The 23,573-nt window shown below is 43.8% G+C and overlaps 1 protein-coding gene across 1 annotated transcript in view; it reads right to left on the bottom strand.

Moving 5' to 3' along the window:
* Positions 1-23,573, bottom strand: part of LOC134910764 (uncharacterized) — a 65,749-nt gene that overhangs the window by 14,996 nt on the left and 27,180 nt on the right. Inside the window, exon 7 of the mRNA XM_063919146.1 lies at positions 21,558-21,681. Within this exon, the coding sequence (XP_063775216.1) occupies positions 21,558-21,681 (124 nt within the window). The remainder of the gene's footprint in view (positions 1-21,557; positions 21,682-23,573) is intronic.

Below are 23,573 nucleotides of genomic sequence, written 5' to 3' on the forward strand. Positions count from 1 at the left end.
AGTACTGCATCTATAAGGACATTAATTAAAGGTATTTACTACATGTCATTAATTCTGCTCAGTAACTTTCAATGCACACAATAGAGTTACATATATTTCTCAATTAAGCTGTTTCCTACTCAAGGAGCACTTGATATATCCTTCACTATGCACACTGAATTTCACAATGCACACTGGAGTCTGGTATCTGACAAGACTGTTTCCTATTTCCCTGCAATTTGCATGGGATGACACTCCTCATATGGTTATATCCTTCCTATTCTAACATGATATGGAGACTGTCTAAAGTGCACAGCTAGCCTGACGCATGCTTCGCTGTTTGCTTCATCAGAGGCAGAACCAGATTGCTTCCAGGTTCTCCCCTAAATACCGGCAATTGCCGCGATCCACCAATCAGAATCCTTTATCCTGATGTCATCATCTGCATCACTAGTCCAGGGAGTCTCAATCAATCACAATGTGGCAGGCTGGATCGTGTGTAGACTCGATTACACGAGTGCCTATTCATGCTGTGATAGATCCGATCAAAGGATATGCTGCATATCCTTTGATCGGATCTATCACAGCATGAATAGGCACTCGTGTAATCGAGTCTACACACGATCCAGCCTGCCACATTGTGATTGATTGAGACTCCCTGGACTAGTGATGCAGATGATGACATCAGGATAAAGGATTCTGATTGGTGGATCGCGGCAATTGCCGGTATTTAGGGGAGAACCTGGAAGCAATCTGGTTCTGCCTCTGATGAAGCAAACAGCGAAGCGTGCGTCAGGCTAGCTGTGCACTTTAGACAGTCTCCATATCATGTTAGAATAGGAAGGATATAACCATATGAGGAGTGTCATCCCATGCAAATTGCAGGGAAATAGGAAACAGTCTTGTCAGATACCAGACTCCAGTGTGAATTGTGAAATTCAGTGTGCATAGTGAAGGATATATCAAGTGCTCCTTGAGTAGGAAACAGCTTAATTGAGAAATATATGTAACTCTATTGTGTGCATTGAAAGTTACTGAGCAGAATTAATGACATGTAGTAAATACCTTTAATTAATGTCCTTATAGATGCAGTACTCAGTTTTAACATAAACAGTATACTTATACTATAAAGCACTGTTCAAAGGACTGCATATATACTGGGGCATCAGTGACATGGTTCACATGCTTAATGAATGCCTAATTGCTATTCAATAAGCCTGCTCTATCTCTGTCTCAATATAATTCAAAAGAATAAACTTTGAATGCTCCTTTATGAATAATTTAGGAGCGAATACAGTATAACATTATAGTGATTCCGAGGGGAAAGTGCCTAATTAATACTGTGTTAAGGTGAATATTAATCACCAATCAACATTGTGACGGGGAAAGTTTAACCCATTGTGATAAGCAGCAACGTGAGCTGCAAATAAGTCCATCCTCATGTCACAATTAAACTGAGATTAGATTGTCAGGCATAAACAGCCAAGAACAGTTAGAGTTTAATCTGAGAATCAGACATCTGCTGTTTCTCCTGCATGTGTTAAAATTGTCACAATTAAACTGAGATTAGATTGTCAGACATAAACAGCCAAGAACCATAAGGCTGTTAGAGTTCAATCTGAGAATCAGACACCTGCTGTTTCTCCTGCATGTGTTACAATTGTATCACTACACACATGACTCATTCACAGTGGATGTAACAGTATCAAATGAACTGAGAATATACAGATGCCTCTGTGGTACAATTGAAGCCTAAGAATTATGTTATCATTCCAGTGATACAATAAAAACATAACACACATTGTTGGAAGATCATTTCATTATGTTTATCATTTAACACAGCAAACCATTGGAGCACTACTATCATTTTGTTACTATTATATATTAAGAAAATAGGAGTCCTGTTTCCATAACGGTCTCACAGTACATATCCCGAGAGGGACTTGAAAAATAGAGACACTTATTCTAGGGGTTTAGAATAACAGATATACAGTTATAGAGAAAGCATATACCTCTAGGACACTCTTCATTGTTCCAATATTAGAATTTAGGAACTATACGGATGACATCTAGTGCGCAGCTTTTTCAATTTTAATCACAATTTCTATCTTATTTACACTCTCTTACCTTTTTTCTTAAAATTCGCTGGTTTTATTATATATAATAATAAAAGTTATATTTTAATATAAGATTGTGTGCACCACTTTAGGGCATTCCGAACCCTCTTTCTTCCCTTTTTTTGTGCAGATTTATTTTGCCCGTGGTAGCACCCCCTAAACTGTCATGAATAACACAGATGTGTTTGGGACAAAATAAATAAGGGGTCATTTTCATAGAAGTTATTCAACCTGTGCGACCAGTACTACAGTCACTATATCAAGTCTTGTTAACCAGCACAACAGCACTAAAGGTCGCTGAAAGAGAGACTTGGGTCCACTTGTCCCACTGCAAGAAGGTTGCTGACCCGGAGAAAACTCGTGACAAAGAGCAAGGTGAAGAGAACCTCGTATCACTAGAGAATTTGTTCCGGGAAAGCTGAGAGGCAGGACTGTTGAAACGGCACCTGAGCACGGAGAACAACAAGATCAAAGACGGTTGTCATAGCAGTTTTTTTTCACCTCCCACTGCCCTTTTCTCTCTCTCCTCCTTCTTATTTCCCTTCTTTTTCCCTAACGATATGGATCTACCTCAAGAGACTGCGTTTCGGGTTTTTCTGGTAATTCTGTTTTTGCCCAGGACAATCTGTTTTGGTGAGGGTCCCAGAGAAGTCGAGCAAGGATCTGGAATGGGTTCTGATGCCGAGTACGGATTTGTAGGATCTCAGGAGCAGCACATCACTCTAGTAAAGGCTGGTATTAGTAAGCGCTCTGGTAGTCACGGAGCTCGGAGGCAATGTGAGGGGTTATTGTCTGATGAATATTGTATTTGTAGGAATTGCGAGAACATAGTCGAAGATGGGTGCATCCAGAGATGTCAGTCCAACATTAATATCGACATGGACCGACATCAATTGAGTGATTACCACTCATTAGTGGGTAAGGTCTTAAACCAGACAGAATGTTGGGTGTGCTCACAGGTACCTCAAGGACAGAGTAAGTCAGGATTAGTACCATACCCTTTAACAATAGTTGAGGTACTTGAATTATGGTGTGGGAGACTGGTGGACAAGAAATTCAATATATCTAGGCCCCCTAGTTTGAAGCTCCACCAGTATCATGAAGATAGGTCACTGTTGTGTTTTAATATTTCTAATTTCCGAAAACCAGGAAATTGGGAAGTGACGTGGAATAACCAATGGCCTTTTCACACAGAGCTGATAGGATACCTATCGACTCTGAACTTGTACTCAAGATAGCCAACAGTGGGAAGTATTTTCGGTACCGCTATACACGTGGAAGCAAAACCATGAGGGTTGGAAAGGTTTCTCAGGGGTATTGTGCCTATGTCATCCAGCCCGATACTTGTACTGAACAAATGAGAGAACTAGGGATTGGATTCTTTACATGGAAGATTTGCAATATGGTGTTACATTTTGTCCCCTATTTTCTCCCAGATGATTCCTATTTCATATGTGGGAGGAAAGCATACAAGTGGCTTACTCCGAGCTCTGAGGGATTGTGTTATATTGGGAGAGTACTACCAGAGGTCATGACCATAACCCACGACAAAATGAAAGACGTTCACCGCAGCGCTCAGACTCATTATACTCATACCCATTACGAACACATCATCAAGAGACACCTCATAGATAGGACAGAGCACGCAGCCTCTGATTTGATCCACAAATCCACCGGGATTCAGTTCTTACTCGCTTTAGATATCACCCGTACTGCCAGAGGAACTTTAAATTATAGGTACATCCATGCGCTAGCTAACTTGATAGATAATATCACTGAGATGTATGATGACACCTTTAGGTATACAGGAAGGGAGTTACAAGCCTACAAGAAGGAGCTGATTCAGCACAGGATGGTCCTCAATTACATTACAGCTGTGACAGGTGGGTACTGTGTTACCCTGGCAACTCAATATGGTGTGAAGTGCTGTATGTATATTACGAATAGCACTGACGACCCCATGGAGATCATCGATCAAAAGATGGACGAGATCTTGCAGTTGAAGTGGGAGTTCAGGAGGAAGCACAACCTTACCTTAGCGACTGTGGGTAATGAACTGACTGGCTGGGTATCATGGTTGAACCCACGCAAATGGTTCTCAGGGTTAGGAGAGTGGGCACGGAATGTTATAATGAGTGTGGGAAACTTTCTCCTTTGTATACTGGGAGTCATCATAATTATTGGTCTGATATTCAGGTGTGTTCAAATTCTAAGGAGCGAGGGCGCTGTCACAGCAGCAGATTTGGTTTATGACCCATCAATAGAAACAGTGTTATGATAAGGATTGCAAATGAATTTCATGGCCTGTTTCTTTCACCGTTTTTCTCTGTCTCCCCCTTTACCCAGAAACATCCAACCAGAAAAGACGTCAACCCTACCCAATGTTTATGTGAATGTATTTTTATATATGTGTCTTATCTTCATCTCTGCAACCCTCAGTTAAAGGCACACATAGTCGACAGGTGTTATACACATATAGTAGCATTCACATATGTTCCCCCTCCATGTATCATCAACTAAATGTGATCCCCATTTGTTGGTATTTGAAGCCGAAGAGGTGTTTGTTTGCCCAAGTACAGACCCTTAATACGGGATAAGAAGGATTTAATGTATACTTCGCAATACCTCAAAGCTTACTTAGAACATATATGGCACGATGATACATGCCCCCCTGACATTGATTCATACATACATGCTTTTACTATCCCACCAGGCTATACATTTCCCACCTACAACTCTCCCCCGATCATCCAAACTTGTATATATATTGTATAGGTAATATTTTTAGTTTATTAGTTAAGAGTGGCAGTTATTGATGACTGCCAAAGGGTGGACTGTCGAAGTCGGAAAATATTACAATACACACATCATGTGCAAACACCACACAGATGGCCTCCGTGCGCGTACTTGTTCTGCCGTGCGTGCGCATATTCACAAGTTGAATATGACCGCTCACGCGGTCCTGCGTATTAGCGCGTGGTATGAGTAATTACGGTAGCATTTGTATTCGCATGGAAATCCACAAAGACATATCTCATATTTAATCCACATAGTGCACAATGTACACATAGCCCACACGCACCACACCAGCAAGTTATACTTGTTTAAAAGGTACAACAACAAAGGGATTCACCTTTGCAGGATATGAGGGGACAGCATTAGGTTATGAGGTGGTGTTTGGTATCCAACTGTAGGATATTTTTAGGGCAACATTCCGGTAGCAGTTTGCAGAAGATAGCACGCTCCTGCGCATAATTATGCGCAGGAACAGGATATTAATATTATACTGTGTTTACTGTACTCTGATATTCGGCAGGAACCCAGTGGAGACCAACTGCAAGCACACCTGGACCAGACATTGCCCACCTATTCAAGCCAACCTATGACCCCTCCTGTACTGTAAATGACCAGCCCGTTGTCCTATAGATGAAGAGGTTACAGTTTCTATTGTATTGCGTTTTGACCAACTGTATAAAAGCCAAGCTGCCTAATCGGTCATTCATCTCTCTCTGAAGGTCATCTTGCTTGATTGACTGAGCACCGAACCGCGTGGCGCTGGTGAAACCAAACGTATGTACCATTGATTGTAGCCTCTTTTCTGTTATTGTGATTGTATATCTGTTGTAACCCCCTTTCAGCAATTATATGTTGGTGGGTCGGATCCCAACATCTTAAATACAATTGGTGTCGTGTCTCCTTCCTACTAAGGTTTAAAGTGTATTTCAGCCACATGTGTAACTGCAGTGTGCTCTCAGTGTGTCTTTGTGTGTGTGTGTGTGTGTGTGTATATGCACTGCTTGTACTTAGTACATCCGTCGCGGCGTGTGTACACAAAGTGCGTACATGGTACAGGCTTTTGTACGCTAACTGTGTAAAAAGTACGTAGGTTAAGGATTACATACAGCGGCCGCAGCGGCTCGAATTTAATTGTATTGAGTGTATTAAGGTATTGCTTTTAGTCCTATAAGTAAATCGGCATTTACAAGTGTTTACTCAAATTTATGCTATCCAATCTGCTCTAGCCAGTTTAGCCTCCACCACTAAGGTTCAGCCCCCACCTCCAGTTACCCATCATTTTCAAGAGTCTCTTCACCTTTATCTACCCACTCCTAGCAAATTCAATGGTAATGCAAAGCTTTACTGTGACTTTATAAATCAGTGTGAAATACACTTTGAACTTTAACCTGGAAATTTTCCAACCTCCAGATTCAGGGTAGTGTATATCCTGTCTCTGATCTCCAGTTCTGCATTGGAATGCATTTCACCACTTTGAGGGAAGTCTGCTCCTCTACTGATGTCTTATCCAGACTTTGTGGCTACTTTTCAAAAGATATTCAAAGAGCTCGGCAGATCCACTTCTGCTGATATTCCTTAACTGTGCCAGGAAACCCGTTCCGTTGAGCAATTCGTCATTCAATTTCAGACCCTAGCTTCTGAACATTACTGGAATGGCGAAGCAGTGTTAGCAGCACATTGGAACGACTTTTCTAATAAAATTAAAGATGAACTTTCAACTCAGGATCTGCCTCAGAGGCTTGATGAGCTTATTTCCCTCTTTACTGAGGTTTACCTGAGTATTCAAGAGCATTCTATGGAAAGGTCCAGATCTCAACCTTATAAACCAAGACCATCTTTTTATGATCAGTCACCTACATATGAAAAGTTGTTGGAAGTGAACCCTTTCTCTGATCCTCTAGACTTTGCTACAGTTCCAGAGAATACTACTCTTCCTTCTGGTAACGTGTTCTTGGCGCCAAAGCTTCAAAAGAAATTACTCCTGCGACATATCATTCCTGCTCCTCTGTTCGTCTTGGTACCCTGAAGACTCAAGTTTATTCAGAGGATTTACTGGTGAAAGCTGATGTCCAGGACTTTGTGGTTTCATGTTTTAAATGTGTTCAATGTAAGAATTCACTTATTGTTGTTGCCTCCCACGCCAAGCCTCCACTGAGGCTCAAGGGGTGTCCTGAGGCCACGTTCAGAGGAGGGTACTGTCAGGATTCAGCATCTTAGGCACCAGCCCACTGGTCGTGGGTGCTGGGTTCTGGGTTGCAGCATTATGTCCCATGGTGTTTATCTCTGCATGGCATCTCAACATGTGTCCTCCCACCAGATCTGTCTGCTTGGTGCCACCATCTTGGTCCTGGTCAGCTGACCATAAAAGAACCAATTGGATTCTAATGTCTCTAACCAGCTGACCATGTTCATCATTGGGATGCAAGCAATGGGGATAAAAGTCACCTTCTGAAGGGGCCAGAGCAATGTTTTAGGCATCCTGTGGCTCTCTCACATCACAATTTATTTTCATTAATGTACCAAGTGATTCCTCATGCCTTACCTCCTGTACTACAGGATTCCTTTAGCTTTAATACAGATTTCAGCTTCCAAGCTCCTTTGCCTTCTGTGTAAGACTGTGTTACTGCTGCAGCACTTCCCAGACTGATTGTACACCTGTGTAGACACCAGATCATACTTGCCTACCTGACCCTCTCCATGAGGGAGAAAATGCTCTGTTCCTGGACTTTCTTGGTAATGAATGATTGCCATCACCTGTGGTGAAACACCTTTCTTATCAATTAACTAGCTCACCACAGGTGATGGCAATCATACATTACCAGGAAAGTCCAGGAACAGAGCATTTTCTCCCTCATGGAGAGGGTCAGGTAGGCAAGTATGCACCAGATTGCACCAGTGATCTTAGAACAGCTAATAACTAGTAGTGTGCCTGAGAATAATACAAACCATATTTGCCTACCTGACCCTCTCCATGAGGGAGAAAATGCTCTGTTCCTGGACTTTCCTTGTAATGTATGATTGCCATCACCTGTGGTGAAACACCTTTCTTATCAATTAACTAGCTCAGCACAGGTAATGGCAATCATACATTACCAGGAAAGTCCAGGAACAGAGCATTTTCTCCCTCATGGAGAGGGTCAGGTAGGCAAGTATGATACAAACTCCTGCGTGCAGTACTGTGTTCTGAATTTATAGAATGATGCCAGCATCCATTTCAGATTAGTTAGGCTTCAGCTCCTTTCCGGCCTGCTATGCCTCAGTCCACTCTGAAGCCTAGCCTGGAGTACTGCATGTTACTTCCTGATCAGCTGACTCTGCAGAGAACTCTCCAACCAGGTAGTGTTTCCCTGACATGTGATTCCTTCAGCCTATCACCAGAGAGCAAGGGATATATAATCCAGCTCAAAACAGTGGGAAGCTGTCAGTGCTTTGTTGTCCTCAAGACTGTAGAGAGCTCCTGCAATCTCCTGCTTAAAGAGACAGTGCATTACCAACTTCGACACTTCCTGACTCTCATCTATAGGTTATCTGCAAAGCTGCACTGCTGGTTATCGCATCTCCAGGATATCTGAAAACCTGCACCGCTGGTTATCTCATCTCCAGGATATCTGCAAACCTGCACCGCTGGTTATCTCATCTCCAGGATATCTGCAAGCCTGCACCGCTGGTAATCCTATCTCCAGTATACCTACAAATCTGCACTGCTGGTCAATACAATCTCCATTATATCTGCAAGCCTGCATCACTGAGTATCCTATCCAGCTATCCTGTGCTACTGGTTAAATCCCGGCTTCCAGCTATCCTGTACTACTGGCAGGGCCGGTTCTTACCCTTGTGGCGCCCCGGGCAAAAGTTAGGGGCGTGGCTTAATGCAGGGGCGTGGTCAGTCACGCCCCCATTTGTAGCGCCGCTGAAAGGAAATGAAAAAACAAACAAACAAAGTATACTTACTATACCCCGCTCCTGATTCCAGACCTGCAGACCTCCCCCCAGCGCCGCTCTTCTCCTCGGATCTATGGGAGAGACGTCAGTCATGACGTCTCCCCCATAGCACAGCATAGCCACTAGAGGTCAATTATGACTCCTAGCGTCTGTGCTACAATGCTGTGCGGTGCGCGATGACGTCATCGCGCACCGCACAGCAAAGGTCCTCTCCATGAAGGGAAACTAGACGCTTAGCGTCTGATTCCCTTCACAGCGGGGGGGACCAGCGCCATGAAGGGAAACTAGACGCGTAGCATCTGGTTCCCTTCTCACAGCGGGGGGAGGCACAGCGCGGGGGCACTGCTGGGGGGCACTCTGCACAGTGGCGGATCTTGCCATGGTGCGGCGCCCTCCGGATGGCGGCGCCCCGGGCAAAAGTCCTGCTTGTTCGTGGCAAGATCCGCCATTGACTACTGGTTAAATCCCAGCTTCCAGCTATCCTGTACTGCTGGTTAAATCCCAGCTTCCAGCTATCCTTTACCACTGGTTAGATCCCAGCTTCCAGCTATCCTGTACTGCTGGTTCAATCCCAGCTTCCAGCTATCCTGTACTGCTGGTTCAATCCCAGCTTCCAGCTATCCTGTACTGCTGGTTCAATCCCAGCTTCCAGCTATCCTGTACTGCTGGTTCAATCCCAGCTTCCAGCTATCCTGTACTGCTGGTTAAATCCCAGCTTCCAGCTATCCTGTACTGCTGGTTCAATCCCAGCTTCCAGCTATCCTGTACTGCTGGTTAAATCCCAGCTTCCAGCTATCCTGTACTACTGGTTAAATCCCAGCTTCCAGCTATCCTGTACTGCTGGTTAAATCCCAGCTTCCAGCTATCCAGCTATCCTGTACTGCTGGTTCGATCCCATCTTCCAGCCAACCAGCTATCCTGTACTGCTGGTTCAATACCAGCTTCCAGCCAATCAGCTATCCTGTACTGCTGGTTCTATCCCAGCTTCCAGCTATCCTGTATTGCATTGCTGGTTCAATCCCAGCTTCCAGCTATCCAGCTATTCTATACTGCTGAATTAATACCAGCTTCCAGCTGTCCTGTACTGCTGGATCAATCACAGCTTTCACACATCATCCTCTACCATAGGTGTCATCCAACTAACCATTGCACTGTTATCCCCAGTGTTCCAGTAACCCCATAGTTGTACTGACAGCTGTGACCAGCCATAGACTCTAGCCAAACCCACCATGCCTGTATGAGCAGACCGTATATTAAGTCTACACAGTTTTGTTCTCAGGTCTCCAGCCAACCAGTAACGAGACCTCGTCCAGTTCCACAAATAACAGCCGTGACAGGCTCCAGTTACCTTGTCTCCCTGTGTATCTGCATCTTAGTGTCAGTTCATTGTCCAGCTAGTGTAGCTGTGCCATGTGCCAAGCTATACTGGTTCAAGCCCAGTTCCACTGTGCCAAGCCATATCGGTTCATGGCCGGTTCCAAAATACTCTGGTCCAGTCCGGCCCCATATTCTAATTGTTTGAGTTACAGACACTGTCTATATCTACTATCATACACTTCAGAAGACTCATTCTGCTCCAGTCCTCTGCTCAGTATCATGCCAGTACCCTAAACTTCTGAAGTAGTGGATTCTCACAAGCTAGAGTGTGGCCAAGTATCTCATCTCATCATCATCAGTCCTGGTGTTCTATGAGGAGGAATTACCTATGCCCACCTATTTTACTGCATGCTAAACAGACATCCAAACCAGACTCCAGACCTCTCAAACCAAACACATTCCTGAAAACTTGACACCTGTCCTTCCTTACAGGTAAATGTACCAGACAGTTTAGTAGGACCTTGGGGTAAAAGTAGAAGTTTGGGTTTTCATTACCACAGATTGATGGTGAGTTCTAAGTGTGGAATACTGCATTTACTAATGGTCACAAAAAATGTATAAACCCCTATTCCGGCCAATTGTCTTTTTAAAGAAATATGCAAATCTACAAAAAAATGACATGTCAACCCTTTTAATACCCACTACTAGTCCTTTAAGCTTAGACTGATAGTGGATAAATTGGGGGGACAAAAATAATGGAGTCATGAAGACTTTCCATTATTCATCACTAGAGTTTACCAGCATGGGCTTGTAGAACCATAAAGTGGGATCTGCAATATCCCTACACAATGATTACAACCATATCCTGGCCAGTTGGCACCATGGATGGTTCTCCCCATAGGTATTGCCAGCTCTAATGCTTAACCCAAACCTGTGTCAAGGAGAGTATGGGGAAATAGTGTAAAAAAAGTATAATAAATTCACTTTGTATTTGGTGTACTGCAGGTGTCAGCAAGCCCAGGTGCCTGAAAATGGTTCCAAATGATCCAACATGCACTGGCAGCCATTGTGTGCACAGGTGCATGCTGGTACCTGTAGTGCGTGAAGAGTAAAATGCACTTATTCTATTTCTTACACTGTTACCTAGTACTCACTTCTACATGGTTACAGAATGAGACCTTCTGTATTGCTGATGGCACTAGTGTTGGGTATACCTAGCAGTGGGACCTTCAACCAACATGCCTACTAGAAGCAGGTTACTTTTTTAGAGGGTTACTCAGCAGGATTGCACTGGCTTTGCTGTGGTTTGTAACCCACTGCTTAGTAAATATGGGGTCTTTGTAGTTTTGCTGGTGGAGAAATTTGTGATGGTGATTACTATTCCATAGTGTGCTTTGTGAGCAAAATAATTATGGCTTTGAGCTTAATAAATTGCTGCAAATTCAAACCCACCACTGAGTCCTTTAAATGAGGGTAATGAGCATGGGTTCTCAAGGCCAGTCCTCAGGTACCACCAAGAGGTCATGTTTTATGGGTATCTTTAATCATACAGAGATTAGTTCATATATTTTGCTTGGTTGGTAATTATCACACCGCTCCCATGGACAGAAATCCTCAAAACATGACCTGTCGAGAAAACTTGAGGGTTGAGGTTGAGAGTGACCTGGCCTGAATGGTCTAATAGAACAGATCCTTAAACATAAAGGCTGGAAAAAATTTTTTTTAGCTGGTATATACAATAGATGGATGTATAGCTATAGTTGGTGCAGGGGGTGTCATTGCTATGGGCCCCAGAGACATAGGGGTCCTGCCTCTGGATTCTGACTCAACTACAGCCAGATCACAAAGTTGTCTTAAAGGTTCCTGGAATTGTCCACTAAGAACTGTGTGGCATAATGTAAACTGGGGGGGGGGGCACTGTGTGGCAAGTGCACTGGCAGCAGTACAATGTGGCATACTGTTAACTTGGAGCAGCATAATGTGGCATAATATGAACCAGGTATCTTATATGGTATAATGTGAGCTAGGGCACTACTATGGGGCATAACATGAACTAAGGCCCCAATAAAGTTCCTAAAATGAACCAGGGCACTTCTGTGGGGAAAGAAAGGATTTAGGGCCTAATTCAGATCTGATCGGTGCTGTGCGTTTTCACTCAGCAGCCGATCAGGTCTGAACTGCGCATGTGCCGGTGACGCAGACTGACAGGCAGAGGCAGTCACTGGGCGGGAGGGGGCGGTGTTTGGCCACCGTTTAGGGGGTGCAGTGCAGGCAACGCAGCTGTGCCCGGACCATTTGGGGGCGGGCTGCGGCAGCTGCGTGACATCACACACAGCCACTGCGACCCTCACAGCGACAATTAGCTCCCTGCCAGCGCGCAGGAGCTGCGCTAGTAGGGAGCTACTCCTGAAGTACAAAAGCATCACCGCTGTATGATGCTTTTGTACTTGTGCGGGTGGGCAGGGCCTGACATGCTGGGCGGACTAGGCCTGTGCTGGGTGTCCCCCCACATGTCAGAGGAGCTGATCGTAGATGTGCTAAATTTAGCACATCTACGATCAGGTCTGAATTAGGCCCTTAATGCGGTGGAGAGAGGTGTCTCCCTAGAAGATTCTCCAACAAAATGTTGCTATCGGGGAAGTGGGGGGAGGGGGGGGTGGCAGTCTAGGAGACAGGAGTTGCCTGCATTGAGCTCTTGCTCTTTTAGCCCTTACGATCGATCTATCAGCACATTTGCAGCCCCAAACATCACCCACCTAACTCCCTTGGAAGCCCTACACCGCTACCAGGAGTCTGAGCCGCCGCTGACTGCCGCTTGAGCCCCCGCAAGATTCTGGCCTGTCACACATGCTGCAGCCGGGAGCTGTGTCTGAGGGTTCAGCCGAGGACGCACAGACCGGAACTTCGTGTCTGCGGTGGACGCGGCACTGAGTGGTCTCTTCCCTTGTACACTGGAGCTGCATATCGTCACCCCTGCTTATCCCCTCTGCCCTGGACCATCTCTGACCATGGCCATGGGGGGGGGACACCGAGTGCTGCCAGCACTTGTACCCTGCTCCCGGCGGCCATATTGGACATGGCTCCCTCCGATTCCCAGCAGTGCCCCGCCCACTATAAGGAGCATTTTGGGGATATCTAACCACAGGCTGGTCCGTGACTTCTACCCTACACCTTTCTGCTTGTGTAAAGTGGCTCCTGCTGTGCCTGGAGGAGGGTGAGTCCTTTCCCTGCTAAAGTGTGGGAACAGCCTATATTTAGCTAGGCTACTACTTGACCCACTCTTATTATATTCTACTGGAGCTACCCCATATCCAATCATTTTGGAAGTTACCCTTGCATTCTTCTCTAGGCTTCCACAGACTCGTATTGCTCCTTCAAATCCTATTACAAGCTCCAGGATATATATTCAAAGTGTAAAAGCTGAGTTTGGAGCTCCCTTCAGTGGTGCTTTTTCAGAATTATTTTTTTAAATCTGACATAAACGGACATTTCCCCCCGAGATGTGATTTAGCAGAGCTGTCCTGAGTCTTGGGACCCTAATTCTTCAGCATATGAGAAATTAATTATCATGTATCCTCTCTGCTACAGGGATTGACCTAACTACGTACTGTATGGATATTCTGCATTTCTACCTGACATTTCTTCGCCATACCTAAGAACAATCGTAAACAACCCGGGGCGGACCTGACTCAAAGCCTCAAAAAGTTTGCCTTCTCCACAGATAAAACACCAAGAAGTTCTACTCCTGCTCAACGGGACAACTCAGATTCAGAGGACTCCGCAATCAGAGACTTGCAATCGCTTTCCTATGAAGTCCAAGAGACTAGGAGATCTATACAAGCAGCACAAGCCGAAGTCCATAAGGCAGTTAGCTCCCTTAAAGCTGAAATTAATGACCTGGGTGATAGAATGGACCATCTGGAGACTAAAGTTGAGGAAGTAGTCTCTTCCCAACAAGACTTGGGTGATGAACTCCATAATCTAAAGCATGAATTTCACCTTCTATTGGAACATCAAGAGGACCAGGATAATAGGGCACTACATAATAACCTCCATATTAGAGGGATTCCGGAAGACGTTGAGATGATATCACTCGATGACTATATTGAAAAACTCTTCTCACACCTTTAACCTGCGACACCGGAAGACCACCTCTTGCTTGATTGATCTTCGTTGTCATTATTTCACAGCTAAAGAGGATGTTCTCCGTGAAGCTAGGAAGCTTTCTTCTATTTCATTCCAGGGTCACTCACTTCAACTTTACCAGAACATTGCCCCGGCTACTCTACTTAAGAGGAAGGACTTTAAACCTGTCACTTCGATGCTTAGGGATAATAATATCCGCTACAGGTGGTGATACCCCTTCTGCATCCTGCTATGGTATCAGAACCACCTTCTCTCAGCTAAGAACCTGGAAGAAGCTTGTCGCCTTCTCGACACTTTGGGCCTATCACTTCCATCCACCACCATTGATCCAACGTCTAAGAAACAAAATTCTCCCATCACTGAGCTAGTTACCACTCCATGACGATCCCTGAACCGAGACTGGTCAAAGGTGGCATCTACAAGGAAATCAGCTTCACCTGGCCCCCCGACCTGATTGTATTTAAACTTTTTCAATGTTCGACCCTGCCTTTTTTTTTTTTTGCAGTTGTCAAGTGCATAGCATGGTGGTTCAAAGTGTTTTTCTTCTGTCCTTTTTGTCTTTCTAGAGATTCTCCTTATCACCTTTTAATGCTATTATAAGTGCAAATTTTGTATTCACGGTTCTATATTTGTTAGGTTATATTACAGATGCAGTTCCTTCTGTAGGAGGTTCATCTATATCTTTAGGGACTGTCTACTCCCCATTGTTTTTATTCCTCTCGGTTCCTTATCGTTTTGATTTCAGATGTGAATGCTCTGCATATTATTGTGACAAAACAATTTGTACAGGTTGAGTATCCCTTATCCAAAATGCTTGGGACCAGAAGTATTTTGGATATCGGATTTTTCCGTATTTTGGAATAATTGCATACCATAATGAGATATCATGGCGATAGGACCTAAGTCTAAGCACAGAATGCATTTATGTTTCATATACACCTTATACACACAGCCTGAAGGTCATTTTAGCCAATATTTTTAATAACTTTGTGCATTAAACAAAGCGTGTGTACATTCACACAATTCATTTATGTTTCATATACACCTTATACACACAGCCTGAAGGTCATTTAATACAATATTTTTAATAACTTTGTGTATTAAACAAAGTTTGTGCACATTAAGCCATCAGAAAACAAAGGTTTCACTATCTCACTCTCACTCAAAAAATTCTGTATTTCGGAATATTCCGTATTTTGGAATATTTGGAAATGGGATACTCAACCTGTAGTAGGGAATTAGATATTAGATCCCTAGATTTCTTGATCCTTTCTCGAAATGTTTCTCTTTAATTAAATTTGGCCCTAGACTCGGGATACTTACAGTATTCCTGGAAATTTAGTCTAATTGATGCCCCTGCTTATGCCATGTTCCCCCTATTGGGTTTTACACCCAGTTCAGGTCGCTGTCACTTCGTGACTTCTTTCTATTCTTCCCTGACCGGCAAATTGGTCCAGATGTGCTACCTTCTGGTTTCCACTCCTCCCCCCTTCTCCCAACCTCCCCAAACTGTATCTGTATTACTCTTTTCTCTTCTGGTCACTTGTTCTATGATGTGAAACGGTTCTCAATGTATCTTTTAATATTTCGGTTGTGCTTTCTTACAGCTTTCTGGACACCGGTGGGAGGACTCAGGGTGACCCAAAAAGTTGAATACCATGGTTCTTAGAATTTACTCTCAAAATGTCAAAGGTATGACTAGCCCCTCCAAACGTACCAAACATTTTATTTCACTCAAGCAATCTAAAAGTGATTTGATTTTCTTACAAGAAACTCATTTTAAAAAGCCCTTTCATTCAGAACTGATGTATAAATCTTTCCCCTTCACCTTTCATGCTAGTGATTCTAAACAGTAAAAGAGGAGTCTCAATTATGATGGCTTCCTATTTAACTTTTGAACAACAACACCCATGCAGACAAAGACGGTAGATGGCTTAGTCTTGTTGGGAACCTTGATAACACTTTATGTACCTTAGTCAATATTTATGCCCCAAACCAAAATCAAACTACCTTTTTCAAAAGACTTGATGCCCATTTAACCAGGATTCAAGTCCTTTAACTCTGTGGATAGATCTTCACCTACCTTTCCTGCTACTTCTAAACCTCCTTGTTCTGAATCGCTGACTTTACTCACTCTTTTAAAACACCACTTGCTGTACAATTCATATAGATTTATGGAACCTACAACTAGAGATTATACTCTTCTGTCCACAACTCCTACTCTAGAATTGACATGATTCTTCTTAGCTGGGACCTCTCTTTTAAACTTAAATCCGCTTATATTCAACCTATGATTTGGTCGGACCACTGCCTGATACCAGTGGACCTTATATCTATAGTTCCACGTCCTACTTCTTGAAAGATAAATGACTCCTGCTTCCATAACCCAGAGATCACTGACCGAATCAAGACCTACCTAACTGAATATTTCCTTCTAAATGATTTACCTGAAACTTCTCCTATCACATTGTGGGAGGCTCATAAGGCCGCCTTACGTGGCCACCTCATCAGGCAAGCCTCTAGGTTTAAAAAAAAATAGAGAATCTCACTTTCTCTCCCTAACATCTAGGCTCCAATCGCTTGAAAGGCAACACAAACTCGACCCCTCACAAGCTAATCTTGAGCTTTTACTTAAGAGTTAAATCTGAGATTTCACTTTCCCTTTCAGAATGCAATGCGAAAACTCTCCAGAAACTTAAACAGAATTTCTATGAAAAGGGTGATAAGGCTGATCGAATTTTGGTATCTAGACTCAGGGCCCAACGTGCACAGAACAATATTCTCACACTAAACACTAAATCTGGCATAGTGATGTATTCCCCTGAAGTTATTAATCAGGAATTTCAAGATTACTATGCTAAACTCTATAATTTTAATATTGACAAACTGGACTCTATTCCTTCAGACACTATTGTATCTGAATTTCTACAGCGAGCTCACCTCCATAGACTGTCAGAATATCCTTCTTTAGAGTTAAATCAAGACATATCAAAAGAAGAGAGCTCTATGGTCCTGATCGGCCAAAAGCCATCTAAGGCCTTGGGCCCAGATGGCTTTTCAGCCTCTTATTATAAGAAATGTGCCCCTATTCTGCTTCCACATTTGAAAGTTCTGTTTAATGCAGTTTTACATGGTACTCCACTTCCCAAGACTATGTTGGAGGCCAGAGTAATAGTCATTCATAAGGAGGAGAAAAATTCCAGTGAGTGTGCTAATTATTGGCCAGTCTCGCTACTAAATTTAGATATTATAATTTATGCTACGGTTTTGGATTCAAGACTGAACAGTGTTCTCCCTGGTCTGATCCATTATGATCAGGTTGGTTTTATTCCTGGTGGTCAGGCCAGGGATAACACTCAAAGAGCGATAGAGCTCATCCAGATCTTAAATCATAGGCAAACCCCATCTATCATCCTCTCACTCGATGCCGAAAAAGCTTTTGATTGCATTTCGTGGCCATTTTTACTTCAAAGCCTTTGGTATACCAGCAGAATTTCTAACAGGCATTTCGGTGTTATACTCCTCCCCAATAGCTAGAGTTCTGACAAATGGGATCCCCTCCACCCCCTTTCCACTCTCTAATGGCACGAGGCATGGATGCCCTCTCTCACCCCCGGTATTTGCAATGGTCATTGAGCGTCTTGCTGCTCTGATTAGACATTCAAACAGTGTTCGAGGGCTGAGGGTGGTCTCCCAGGACTTCAAAATTTCGTTATTTGCTGATGATGTTTTACTCTCCCTTACCCAACCATGATCCTCTCTCCCTGCCCTTAACAAAATTATTGACAAATATGGAAAATTGTCATGATATAAAATTAATTTTACCAAGTCTGAAGCCATGTTGTTGCATATTTCTGCGGAATCAAAAGCTTATCTCTACTCTTCCTATGATTTTAACTGGCAAACACGTAAAATTAAATACTTAGGAGTGTTTATCACTTCTCATTTATTCTTCTTTGTACATGGAGAATTTTCCTCGCCTTTTAAACAAAATTAAGAGTAGTCTTGTTAGGTTGAGATCTCAAATAATTTCTTGGCTGGAAAGAATCCTTTCAATTAAAATGACTCTAGTACCTCAGCTTCTTTATTTATTTCATACCTTACCTGTTAAAGTCCCTTAGAAAGTCCTTAAAGATGTCCAGGCTTCCTTCTTGAAATTTGTATGGAATGATAAACCCCCAAGAATTGCTCTTAATATACTTAAACTCCCTATATCAGGGAGGGAAGAGGATTACCGGATATCAAACTATATTACTTAGCTAGCCATTTCAGTCAAATTGTAGCCTTCTTTGCTCCTATGCAGGGCCGTCTTTTCATATGGGCTCAATGGGCTCTTGCCCAAGGGCCCCAGGAGTAAATGGGCCCTAGGCTGATAGCTGAGGGTCCCCTCTTTCCAGGGGTACAAGATTTTTGAAAATCGACCCTGGGGAACCGGAGATATCCGACTTCAAAGCAGTGGTCCCCATCAAAGCCTGTTAATTGTTCTTGCCAGCCAGATATCTCGGGTTCTGTCTGACTTAGAGTTTTCTGAGGGTATACTCCAAAATCTGGAACTCTCCACTTTCGGTGGACACTGGCAGCTTGTCTCTACTATTCCCAGAACCAGAGATATCAGCCTTCCAGCAGATGGTCCCTGCTCCAGCTCCACATGCCTAATATGCAGTTTTATATGTTTGTTGGTGGATTGCTCTGGTTCCTGAACTGTGATACCCAAGTCCCAGTACCTCCTAGTTTTTGTTTTCTTATCCCATTAAAGCTAAGAAATCTATTTCCAGGAACTGGAGATATCTGTAGTAAAGCAAGCTGCCCTGACCCCCGGAAAATGATGAATATTAAGCCCACTCCACTATCCACCCCTCCCCTGTGTATTAAACCACCCTGGAAGTCATGTAACAGGGCCCCTTCATTCAGCGCAATGCCCCCTTCTACAGTTTAGTGTTCTCCTTCCCGCCCCATCTGTGCAGTAAAGGAGTAATTAGCAGAAATTATTTCTCCAGGTCCTACATGCTGAGCAAAAGATCGTACTCCCCTTCCCCCCTGCGGAACATCAAAGCCGCCACTGATAGCACCCCCCACTCCTACTGCTGATGGGTGGGTAGGGGCCCCAGTGCATTGCTGTGCCCAGGGGCCTACACTGCTGTTAAGACGGCTCTGCTCCTATGGGCTCTATATCCTGGATAGACCTGGAGACCTATTGCCTGGGAATCCGATCTATGTCCTCTGTTTGGGGTTTGGCTAAGCGCTTTAGGTTCTCCCACTTGAATCCTCTTCCCTCTTTTTAACTTCATCTCTCACTATGGAATTACTCTTTAAGTAAAAGATATCCCCCCCCCCGTTCACCGCACTATGAGACAACCCTGCCTTTCCCCCTGGAGAATGCCCCCATGGCATACCTTATGACACAAAGCCGGGATCCATCTGGTGTATGACCTTAATTCCCAGGATTCTTGGGCAACATTAGCTGACATTAAACATAAGTTCCCTTCTTAATCCCAACCCTTTCGAATTCTTCCAAAACTGCCACTTTCTCTTATCATTACCACAACCTGATGTTAGAAGGAACCTTACCCCCTTTAAACTTTTTTGTACTAGGGACCCTTTGCGCAATGGTATGATCTCTCATGTATATTCTATATTGATTGATGTTACCTCTGTCACATGGACCCGTCATGAGCAGAGTGGGAAAGGGACCTTGGCCCTCCCCCTGATGATTCTTGTTGGGCGGATATAAGAGGGGATTGCTAAAAGTTCAATCTCCACCCAAATTAAAGAAACCTCCTATAAGATCTACTATAGATGGTATTATACTCCTGATAAATTATCCAAGATGTTTCCTTCTGCTACTCCTCTTTGTTGGCGGGGTTGTGGCCAGAGGGGAACTCTACTCAACATATGGTGGACCTGTCCCCACATTATTCCATTTTGGAATACAGTACATGAAGTTTTCAAATCTCTCTCTGGTCTTCCGCTTTCTTTAGACCCATGGGTATTTTTATTGGCACGCGCTTTTCAAGATATTGATCCACCCTTAAATAAACTATTTTTGCACATTCTAGCTGCAGCTAAATCTTTAATAACCAGAAATTGGAAATCTCCGAATGCTCTTACAATTCCTGCCTACACAACTATATCTGGTTCATTGCTCACATGGAAAAAATTACTTGTTACTTACACGACTGCCCCCACAAATTTGACATAGTCTGGGGTCCATGGTTGCTTATGATGCCTCATTGATCTCAATATTAGTTGACTGAACCTAACTGAAATTTCATACCTAGCTTGACGGGATGTCCCTGAGTCCTCCCTCCACCTGTCTTTTCTCCATCAACATAAGTTAGAATTCTTGCTCTATTAGCACTACCTTGGCTGTATACCCCATATTGGCCCTCATTCCGAGTCGTTCGCTCGGTAATTTTCATCGCATCGCAGTGAAATTCCGCTTAGTACGCATGCGCAATATTCGCACTGCGACTGCGCCAAGTAATTTAACAATGAAGATAGTATTTTTACTCACGGCTTTTTCTTCGCTCCGGCGATCGTAGTGTGATTGACAGGAAATGGGTGTTACTGGGCGGAAACACGGCGTTTTATGGGCGTGTGGATAAAAACGCTACCGTTTCCGGAAAAAACGCAGGAGTGGCCGGAGAAACGGGGGAGTGTCTGAGCGAACGCTGGGTGTGTTTGTGACGTCAAACCAGGAACGACAAGCACTGAACTGATCGCAGATGCCGAGTAAGTCTGAAGCTACTCTGAAACTGCTAAGTAGTTTGTAATCGCAATATTGCGAATACATCGGTCGCAATTTTAAGAAGCTAAGATTCACTCCCAGTAGGCGGCGGCTTAGCGTGTGTAACTCTGCTAAAATCGCCTTGCGAGCGATCAACTCGGAATGAGGGCCCTTGTTTCACCTTGTAATCTCTACTCTCTTTAAACCTGACACTGACCTCTTTGTTTTCTTCTATTTCTCCTTACCTGTCTCTTTTTTTCCACCTCTTTCTTACTCTTTGCCTCTTTCTTTTGCTTTCTCTACCTATTATATTCTTTACTTCAACAGTTTTCTGTTTTTCTAAAAAATTACAAAAATGTTTATCACCATTGATTGTACAGTTGTCTTTTCTTGCATTGTATTAACATTTTCTTCTTGTACAACATTTTTTTATAAAAACTTTTTTGGGCCCACAAAGTTCTGGCTATGCCTATGGATGTAGGATAATAAAACATGTAACTTTGCAAGATAACATATATATTTCTGTCTCATACCGATCACGTTGGATATTTCCCCCTCAGAGCACTGGACACAGCTATAACAGCAGGAATATACATCAGATTTCAGCACTTTCCTGGTCCCTGGCTGACAGTTCTCTGAGCACTGAGACTTCATGATCTAGAAATAAGAAAAATATCCATGTAAATGTAAATCCTATAATTATATGGGACATTCACTTCTTATTGCTGCAAATTGCATTAACAATAAATGTGTTTTTTTTTGTTTTTGTTGAGGGAATGTGAAACAGAGTGTTGCAGGTTACCGGCCTTCTGCCCATCTGTTTTTACTGGACTGAGCATGCGCAGCTGCAGCTTAAACATAGGGATACTTACAGTAGGGTCCCTCTCCTGAAAGAATTGAGGTGATGTTGCCCATAGGCTATAATGGCTATATCCCAATCCAGACTCATTTCACTCAAGTTCTAAGTATTGCCTTGCTACTCACCTGTCACCCTGATCCAGACTCTGACTCCACAACAAGCATGTGCATCTGCCATTTTCCTGTAGGTCAGGATTTCCTGATTTGCTGGCTTTCTTGCCTAAGTATTTCCTGTGTAGCTGGCCATGTCCCAGCATCCTGAGTATTTCCTGTGTAGCTGGCCATATTCCAGCATCCTGAGTATTTCCTCTGTAGATGGTCGTGCTCCAACTTTCTGTGTTTCTTCTGTATAGCTGGCCATGTCCTAGCCTCCTGAGTATCTCCTGTGTAGCTGGCCATGTCCTAGCCTCATGAGTATCTCCTGTGTAGCTGGCCATGTCCTAGCCTCATGAGTATCTCCTGTGTAGCTGGCCATGTCCCAGCATCCTGAGTATTTCCTGTGTAGATGGTCGTGCTCCAACCTTCTGTGTTTCTCCTGTGTAGCTGGCCATGTCCTAGCGTCATGAGTATCTCCTGTGTAGCTGGCCGAGTCCCAGCATTCTAAGTATTTCCTATTTAACTGGTCATGCTCCAGCCTCCAGTGTTCCTCCTGTGTAGCTGCCCATGTCTCAGTGTCCTGAGTATTTCCCGTGTAGCTGACCATGTCCCATGTAGCTGGTAGTGCAGGGTTAAGCCCAGTTCACCAGCATTCCAGTGTATCCTGCTAGCTGGGTTAAGCCCAGTTTACCAGCATTCCAGCGTATCCTGCTCACTGAGTTAGTCTAGTTCACCAGCATTCCAGTGTATCCTGCTCACTGGGTTTAGCCCTGCCCACCAGCATTCCAAGTTATCACTAGTGCCATTCCAGTAAATCCCAGTTCCTGTATCTCAATTCAGAACTAGCCTCAAGCCATACCATTTCAGTATTCTTCAGTACCAGATTTACATTAGTCCTTCCCTGCATTCCTGTGTGAACACTGCCTATCTCACACTAGTGGCGCCACCGGGAACATCACCAATCAATAGCGTGAGCAGCTACAGTCTCCAGAGTTAATGCATTTCATATTATAGCGGCCTATGTAGAAGGCTATGGGAGCAGTTTTTGCAAACAAAACCAGGGGGACCACAGCAAACATCTCCCATATCTGCTGCTGTCCCCCCTTCTTACAGTACATTTAAGGAATACTTTATTATTGTGGGTATCTACTATGGTAGGTGTAAGTAATGATGATAGCATACCTCCCAACCATTCCAATTTCATAGGATAGTCTTCCTTTTTGGGCAATTTCCCACCCATGGGCTGCAGTCAGGGCTGGATTAACACTTGGGGGGCCCGGGACACTTAAGAGAGGGGGGTCCAGGAAGTGTCGGACTGCTGCATGAAAGGCCTACCGGGGAATGCAGTAGTAGGGGCCCATGCATAGGGGTGTGGCCAACCACCACATTGGTTTACATAACCATTAGAGACTGCATGGTCTGGGCCCTTGATATATATATACTGTACAGTACAGTCAATATTGCTAGTGCATGCATGATAATGTAGCAGATTAATAACAGCAATGCATGATAGAGAATACACCATAGTCCTGTGCATTATAATGCAACATATGCATAATGTATAATTCAAGTGCACAGTCTGGAACCTCTTCGCT

The sequence above is a fragment of the Pseudophryne corroboree genome, chromosome 4 (genome assembly GCF_028390025.1).
Source record: "Pseudophryne corroboree isolate aPseCor3 chromosome 4, aPseCor3.hap2, whole genome shotgun sequence".
Classification (NCBI taxonomy): Eukaryota; Metazoa; Chordata; class Amphibia; order Anura; family Myobatrachidae; genus Pseudophryne; species Pseudophryne corroboree.